This window comes from Apaloderma vittatum, unplaced genomic scaffold (assembly GCF_000703405.1).
Source record: "Apaloderma vittatum isolate BGI_N311 unplaced genomic scaffold, ASM70340v1 scaffold12535, whole genome shotgun sequence".
Taxonomy (NCBI): Eukaryota; Metazoa; Chordata; class Aves; order Trogoniformes; family Trogonidae; genus Apaloderma; species Apaloderma vittatum.
The window spans coordinates 1-9,176 of NW_009717685.1; the positions used below are offsets into that span (position 1 = coordinate 1).

Below are 9,176 nucleotides of genomic sequence, written 5' to 3' on the forward strand. Positions count from 1 at the left end.
CTGGCCCAGCCCTAACCCATGACAGCTTTATACAACAATCCATGAGAGGCACAACTCTGAGACATCACCACAGGCACTCAGTACAAATAAAACTATAAATGCCCTGCGTGGCTGATCCTGATCGCCCGTTTCCCATCTGCAGCACAACAGAGCATGCAACAGTTGCAGAACAGAGCCACCTTCTCCTGAAGGATAGTAGTGTCCTCACCAGTATTTCTGCTGTGTGATAAGAGATCCAGAATAACCTTCTGTATATTCAGATGATGAACAGAGCTCAGACAGAAACCCTGGCTTTCTAGCAGGTTACACAGGCTTGGCAAAATGCCTTGCAACAAGCAAGCAAATTTCCTCCAAGAGAATCAGAGAGAACCCAAGCTCTTGCAAGGCCGTACGCTTAACAGGCATTTGCCAGAATATCTCTACTTCTTCCCCAAAGCAAAAATCTCAGTTGTCAGAAAATGTGACATTCCTGAGGGTCACTGAGGAGGGTCAGTACCCCACAGAAAAAGACTTGCTTTCAACACAAGATGAATGCAACTGCTTTTCGAAACGGTCTCCCCATCACAACCTCAGGAGTCCCTGCCATGAAGGACCCATATTTTTGTAGGAAGGCAGGCAGAGGAGTCGAACAAAGTGTGTTTTGAAATCAACCAACAGAATTTCACGAGAATGAGTTTCCTACAGCACATACTTCACTTTTAAAAGCTTATGAAGTTCCTGAGTGCTGGGGTATTTTTGAATTTGAAATTCTACCTTTAAAAACTTACCCAATGCCATCTCCTAGTCTTAGATTTGCTATGGTTTTTCATCCATATTTCTTGGTGCTACTCTAACAAGAGTACATATTTTACCACTAAAACACTAACTGCTGGCAACTTCCAACATTCTTCCAGGAAATTTGAGAATATTACATGATGTCTAACTTTCACAAGGGAGATTTTAAGTATTCTGGCTCACTCTATTACTACCACACGAAATAAGCATAAAAAGAATACTCCCCTCAGGAACAGCTTATAGAGAAGCTGGGAGAGGGAGACATGGGGAAAAGAAAAAAAAACAAAAACAAAAACAACCCCCAAACCCTGCTTTGCTATCCCAACATCACAGAAGTTGATACAGTTTCAGATGGCTAGTGGTTGACACTCTCTAATAATCTCATTACAGCAGGAGTCATGCCACAGTAGTAAACAGAAGCATTCAGAACTGTTATTAGCAAACATGCAAGTGCTACAGGCAAGGTGAGGAGTTCAACAGTTGAGATGACTATAGACTACAGGAGCAGAATTCAAAGCAGCATGTTTGTGCCAGAGGTAGAATATTTAACTAGGACTACTCAGGACACTGAAGGTGATCAATTAACAACAAAAGATGACAACAATAACATCATGTTCAAGCCAGAAAACTGAATACAATATTCTGTCCTCTCAGCGGCTAAAAGTTTTAAGGTAGACTGTGCCAGTGCTTGTTGAGGCATCGTCCTTTCTACAGACAAGACATCTACAAGCCAGTAAGACAATCTGTGTCATCTTGGCTATCTACATTGCTTTGGTTTACTTAACTTTACCTGGGTAACTGCTGAATGAGACACGGCCGGTGCTGGTGTCTGGATCAACTATATTGAAGTTCCAATGCTTATATATTCTCAAGGTGGCCGCATAAGTGAACCAGCTGGAATGGGCAAAATATATATTCTCATATCCAGGTAGAACCTGGAAAACAGAAGCAGAAAGATTAATAATTTCAGACCCTACATGTTTCATATTTCATAGAAGCTGGGAGAACAACTTGTTTTAAGTAGTTTGATTGACTGCATTGTTCAAGAAGTAGCAGATTCTTAAGCTTTTAAGTGTGTATTTAACAATGAATTTCTGAAACCTCTGGAAATAACTCCTTGACCATGTGTTGTTTGCAAATAATTAGCTGTTATTTTTCAAAATGAAACAGCTTAGTTTTTTTTGGGACACTTGCACCACATGGTACATTTTGTTTCCAGTTTCCTCTTGAATACTTTGTGTTTACACATTTAGATCCGCACTCTTCAAATATACCTAACTTTAACTTCAAACATGCTGTTTCTGTAAAAATGCTTCTGGGTGACTTTTAAGCACAGAAACAAATGCAAGTAAATTCAATTTGAAGAGGTAAATATATATATGTGATCAGCAATACATCTTCTCAAACTATTTCCCTCTTGCTATATGCAAATTCTTGAATGAATGCTTCTCAGTTTAGAGGTGAATACTGTTAACTCTGGGATACATGAAGTCTCCATATGGTGACTAGATTCCTGATAATTTTAACTGAAAAATTGCCACTACAATATATCAGACACTTACTTTAACAGCATTTTTTCTGTTATTACTGCCACTGGAAAACCATTCCAGAGTATCACTATTAACGTTTAGAAAACATCGGCCACGTGCACTCATTTCTTCTTTTACTAGCACTGTCCTTGAGTTTAAGCAACCCCCCTCCCTTTGTCCCCTCTTATTTGCTCAATGTATTTTTAGACATTCACAAGAGCCCCCTTTCAGATTTCAATCGGCTAGGTGAAACAAGTTACTCCCTTCCAGGCTCCCCTCCAGGGTAGTTCCCCACTCTCTAATAATTCTACCAGCTTTTCATTGCCAATCTCGGTAGTTTTGTTTTGGTCGGTTTTCTTCTCTGTCCTTGAACACAAGCATTCAAAACTGGACCCAAAACTCCACGGTAGCACAGAAGATATCTGTGTAAAACCACCTTGATTGACAAGAGTCTCTCTATGCACATGCAACACCAGTGAAGACTCCAGAAATGCAAACTCATGACACTGCGAACCAACAGTCACTGGAGATGAAGTTTTTGGTGCTCACCTTGATGAGCGCAGAGCAGTGACCCATATCCCACTGATACTTCCCATGGCCTCCTGGCTCCGTGTTGCATTGTCCACTTCGTGCAGAATACTCAAATAATGCAGGAATGAGGTCCAACAGGTCTCCAACCGCATTCAGAAACTGGACATCAAAGATGCTCAGCGGCTGAGGAAAGAGAGAAAAGAGAGACCACAAAAAGCACTTTCAGACAGAGAAGTGTCCAAAGACAGACTCAGCTGCTAGAATTTTTCTCTTGCTCTCAAAGGAAACTCTTATATGGTCTATAAAGTACCTGCTCACAAGGCCCAAACACTCAAACGCAACGTGGCATTAGGCACCTTGGCATCTTCAAGGGTCTAGCCCTTGTAGTGTCATTACCAATGCTGATATTTCAGAGGAAAAAAAAAAAAGAGATGCCAGCAGTAACTTACGAAACCTCTGTGTGTCTTTACAAACAGCACACCAATCAGTCTGCTGGCACTGTTACACTGAGGTAACAGTATGATTTAATAGTTTTGAAGAACCTTACAATAACAAACACACTTGGGAGTTTTCGGATTTTTACCAAGACTGCAATTGAAGACATCCTCAGGGCTGAGGAGGAAGAATCAAGTGAGGAGAGCAAGATATGTTAACAATACAAATCAAGCATGGAACTAGCTGAAGAAAGGAAGCCATTCAAAAGGCATTCCACTATGTGCTTTCAGAAACCCCTTATGACTGGAGCTAGCCAGGGTTAACTACACACAGCTCATTGTGCAACATGCTCTTCAGAACCTTTTCTTAATTTGCCTCTTAAAAAATAAAAGCTTAACAGTGGTCAAAGACTGTTTTCTAAATCCTTCCTGTTCTTGCTTGCACCATTCCTTTGTTAAGGAAAGGCTTAAGGAAACAGTCAGAACTCACCTCACTGTAGGGCTATGAAGAGTCATTTTTGAATGGGACATAATCATGTAGCAGAGAAACACATTGCTTGCAATATAAATCACTGTTACTGAACCATACAGCTGAACTCTCTATAAACATTGATAAAGAGGAGACAAGGACTTGAGAAAAAAATACACAGTGCCAAATCCATTTAGTTCTTACTCAGAAGGCTGAATTCTGCGTCCTCCATCTGTTGCTGGGCAGAGAGAATAACCAATGGAAAAACCAAAAATAATGTAAACTCTAGTCCATATATCCTAGGGGAAGGAATTAAGCCTTCCCACAATGCTTACCAAGACAAGTGAGAGAAAAAAAAAAGCCATCACTGCAACTGAAATAACACATCACAGAACAACCTAACAGCAGCTATAGTTCAACCAAGCAAACTTTTATATATATGGTCACACTGCTTTAGCTCATCATGTGTTTGCTTTAAGGACCCAAACAGGCAACAGCAAATACCACAACTGATGAACATCACAAGATGTATCCTTGGATAGTTTTAACTCAGTGGTAAGAATCATTTACAAACCACGCCCAGCAACTGCTATCTCACTGGAACCCATACAGAGGAACTTGGCACTATTTCAGCACAATTCCCCACCCAGCTGCACTTCAAGGTCTGCAAGCCCACCACACAGTAACAAGTTGTCTTCCAACATTCAATTTTTACAGACATTATTGTACCACACCACCAGGAGAGAAGCAAACAGGATTGCATACGAGAATGTTCAGCTACCCTCGAGATAATTTTAATTGTACTTGCCATCCATTTGCTAACACTCCATATTCTCCTCCACAAAACTTGCCTTCATTGCAACATCTCCAGGTAGCTACAACTGATACTGCCGCAGCATTACTTGGAACCTTAAAAGCTTCACATTTCTGTGCTAACTTACAGTCATTTCAAGTCAAAAATTCAATAATGCACTAGGCAGTCCACTCAAGCTAGAACAAAGCTGCCAAGTAAGAAAGCTATCGGAACTATACACACAAAACGGTGGCCAGAGACCAGGAGGAAAGACCCACTCAAATAATGAAGTAAAGGCTATGTAAAATCCTAGAGCTCCACTGTGTGAGAATAGGCTGCCAGCTCCCAAAACCAGCCAAAGTATCAGAGAAGTAAAAGAAAAACTGAGGGGCGAGCAAATTTTGTTCCGGTTAATTTCCAAGAATTTATTGTTCTGCTTGGATAGATCTGGGTTTGTGTTTAAGACCGTCTGATGCTCAGTGACATCACACAGTCACGGTGCACAGAGCTTCTGTGAGTCCCAAAGATACAATGCATTTAAGGAGAAGACTTGGGTGTCAGCAATGCAGGCCAAATCTGGGAGTCCCAGGAGCAGCCTGAGGCATCTCCCACAAGGCTGAGAGCCCCAGTTTGGGAAGAACTACAGCTGATTTCCAGGATATACGGAGAAATCTTCAGTATGAAGAGTTAATCGGGGTCCACTAGCATGATTTAGGACAAAAAAAGCATGCATCGTAACAAGTACGTAACGGAGGGTACATTCAATCTTTTGGAATCACCTTTTCCCATCTCACAGAGCAATGTCAGGAAAACTCCTTGCATGCACAGTTTACATCCTGAAGAAGAGTGAATGAATGAGCTAAACTGGCAAGCTGAGAGGCGGTATAGCCATGACAAAGAGAAAAAAGTCATTTTGCTAGAATGTGTGACTCCTCCAGGGTACCATCCTGAATAGCAAAATTAAAAATAGGAAAAAAAACCCCAAACTTAGAAAAAGTAGATAGGAGAGATGCAACCTTAAAGGCTTGTCTATATGGGACGTTAAAACAGACAAGTTATTCTTTAACAACTGTTTTCCTGTAACTTCTCTATGCATGAGCATTCTCAATACAAAATAAGGAAGTACGAGTAGAGAGCTGTCCTAGAATCACTGTAGTATTTAAAACTGACACCTCCTTATTTCAAGAGTAATTTCCCTGTGTAGACAAGCCCAAGATTAATCACAGCGTTGGTAGAGCATTAGGGAGATGAAAAGGCTTAATGTCCTTTGAGTGCCCCTCCTTCCAAAATTGTCTTGACAAAAGGGTTGGGTTTGTTTACTGGATATAAAATGTTGCTAAACCAGATGAAATAATGTCACACTTCAACATGAAAATGTATTCAGATTTTGACATCATTCTTAACGATACTGCAAACATCAAAGTCAAAATACAAAAGTTTACATATATAGACCTTAATGGAAGCACGTGTCTAAAATAGTTCTGTAGAAAACAAGATTCCACGTAACTAAAAAAAAGGTTTAGAACAGTACACTACAAAACATAATAAAACATATGGACTAGTACTACTATCAAACAGCTCAGGGTCCAAACCAAATTCTCTTTCTGAAGTAAGGATCAGTTACTTGTGGCAGAGACAATGGTTCTATAATACTCAGGTGAAACAGACTTGACATTTAAGGGAGAAAATTAAAACAGAACATTTCGGAGTGACCTCTGTGAGCATAATCCACCTCTCATTTAAGCACCGTGTGGATTTGGCACAGCTTCAAACTACCATGCATCATATAACAGAAAGTCAGATCTTTTCAGTCTTCTTCCTCAAATAAGTGCACATCAGTTAATCCACCAAATGTAAAATTCCAACAGCTTGCAAATTTGAAAAGGTACATACAGTGCCGATAGGAAACTCTGACCCATGAAATGTGTAAAATTAAAAGCAGATTAAGTATCAAAACAGCTTGTTTCCATTCTTCTGAAAAGGAAACAATTTTATTCAACTTTGCCCAGTGCTCAGTGTCAAAATCTACAGACTTTGTCAACAGTTCCTTTTCCCCATCCCCTTTAGATCTTTTGGCCCATTCTTGTCAATCAACCAACTTCTCGGTCTTCAGGAAAGCAATCTGTCCATGTCTGAGAGTTCACCACAACGGGAATAAGAGGGGAGTGAATTTAAGAACTTGGAAATCCATCTCCTCCTCCCCTTCTCTTCACCATGTCTCTGATCTTTTGGGAGTTAAGCAAAAAGGCTTCCCAGCCTTTCCTCTGCAGTGTTCATTCTTCTTTCAAGCTTATGGCAGCAGGGGGAAATTGCCTTCTGCACATACAGAGTTTCAGTTTAGAAGTACAGTTTTTCCCAGTAGCAGTTAAAACGTCAGGCAACAAAATACAGACCATCACATGTTGGTTTTTGGTTTGGTTTTAGTTGGCTTTCTGGTGTTTGGTTTGGTTTTTTCCTGGGGGTGGTTTCTGGTTGTTTTCCGTAGTGTTTGGGTTTTTTTGAGGGGGGTGATAAAAAACAAAAGTAAAACACCACAACCCACACACATGATTTTCTCTGTATTTCTAATGTTCATTACACCATCATGAATCCAAACTACTGCACCACTAGAGAACAAAAGATGAACTTGTTCACGATGATAATAATCCTAAAACAATATACATATAGAAAAAAAATCTTTTTTTTAATGAACCACAAGTACTATGTACCAAAGATAAGAAGCATGAAGAGACTCCCAAAGCACCAAGGAAAACAAGCAGTAGGAATGGGATTTGCTTTTAAAAACGTGCAGAATTTGTTGAGGGGGCTTTCAGTAACAGGTTTCTTTAATAATGGAAATAGTAAATACTTGTTACTGCAGCTGCCCAGAGGAAAATCAAAACATTGGATGAATTGAACTGAAGTATAATACATAGGAATAGCTAAAAATTTACTAGATTAATTTATTTGCCAAACATTTATTTAATCTCTTAGATTGTTAGTAGAAAGTACCTTTTAAACATTCTTATAACACGTACTACAACAGCAAAGTTGAAAATAGCCTCTTTGAAAGGCAGATGTTTTTTGATCACAAGGAATAAGTATGCTACTGTCAGTTCTCTTGAGGTTTTTTGTTAGTTTGGTTTTTTAAGTGTGACATTTTACTGAAGCTGGGTTGATTCTCAGGTAAGTGGACATGTCAAAACTAGAATACTAGTCCATAACATTGTATCTGCACCTAGTTTTACTGTCCCTGTAAGCTGCAGCAACCATCTCCAAGCTCTTTATTTCCTGAAGGGGATCCTAATAGCAGTAAATACGTACACAAAGAGCACTGCTGTAGCCTCTTAACCCACTATTTGGAAAGTAGCACGGTAGCCAACAAAGTGAACTGCCCATACTTTTGCAGAGCTGGCAGGTATCATTTTGACGCCAAGCAAAACCAAAACCTAGGTCCAAGAGTAGCTTTCCAAACTATACTGACAGGTAAGAGACTACTGTTAACCTATTAGCTCTGGCAAGCAAAGGAAACCACAGAACCATCTCAAGTGAGAAATACATCACAGGGAACACTTTTGCTCTGAATAAAAAGATATGGATCTCAACATAGCTGATAACGCCCAAAGCAAAAATTGCAAATGGCACAGAAAGGAGTCAAAACAAATCCCACCAACTGCTCTAGGCACATTTGGGAAAAATATATCCACTGCAAGTAATTTGGGAATAGAGGACATAAATATTTCAGACTGAACTAGTCTGAACTTCCAGTAAATACTGATGAGATCTCTGAAAGAACATAAAAATGACTCAGTCACTTCAGTGGTCACTGCTTTCTAGTATCAAATACACAGTTAAGGAAGTATTCAGCATATACTCCCTGATACATGTGGCAGGGAGGACAAGCCTATAAAGAAGCTCAGACAGAAACTAGCACTTTCCCCTCCCCCCACTTGTATGTAAAGATTCTGAAGTAGTCAAGAAAATTAATGAGTTTTGAAGGGCTCTTCAGATACAGGTGTTATGAAAGGCAATTAATGGGATTTTTCCCCAGAAAGTCAAGGTTTCTTAATATGTTCTCTATAACTCAGGCCCATCAGGATGGATTTTTCCATTATTGTGAACACTCATTTTTGTCTTGGTTTGAACTTGTTCCCCATTAATGAAAGCCCCAGAGTAAGTTCTACACAGAGGAGAGATGTGCAGTTTACTAAAACCCAATTGTTTATACAACAGAACTTGCAGCTTCTTTAAATTCTTGATATGGTTAAACCAAGGCAAAAAGGGTCAACTTTAATTACTCAAGTGCTCTGTCTCGCATCGTGAAACCTATTAGACACTAGGGTTAAGGTCAGCATTGTAATTACCATAGCTCTACTGGAGTTGAAGAAGCTCTACTATTACACATAAGCTGATGATCCAGAACACATTCTAATTGAATTTGAACAAACAAACAAACCAACCAAAAAAAAGCACACCGCCAAAAAAGCCTACAAACCAAAACCTACCCCATTTGGCCTACCACAGCACTGACCATATATTTTCTAATTGGAGACTTAGAAGACAGAAGAGGAGCACACATTCACCAATGTAAAACATATTCCAAAATAGAGAGGCCTTTCAGATTTGAAATCTGATGCTTGGAAACAAGAATGAAAGACCCTCCCTAC

At 39.7% G+C, this 9,176-nt stretch overlaps 1 protein-coding gene across 1 annotated transcript in view; it reads right to left on the reverse strand.

Moving 5' to 3' along the window:
• Positions 1-1,564: 1,564 nt before the first annotated feature.
• Positions 1,565-9,176, reverse strand: part of LOC104274383 (phospholipase B-like) — a gene marked incomplete at its 3' end in the record, with an annotated part of 17,576 nt that continues 9,964 nt past the window's right edge. Inside the window, exons 5-6 of the mRNA XM_009869995.1 lie at positions 2,853-3,017; positions 1,565-1,709 (exon numbers count right to left, since the gene is read on the reverse strand). Of these exons, the coding sequence (XP_009868297.1) occupies positions 1,565-1,709; positions 2,853-3,017 (310 nt within the window). The remainder of the gene's footprint in view (positions 1,710-2,852; positions 3,018-9,176) is intronic.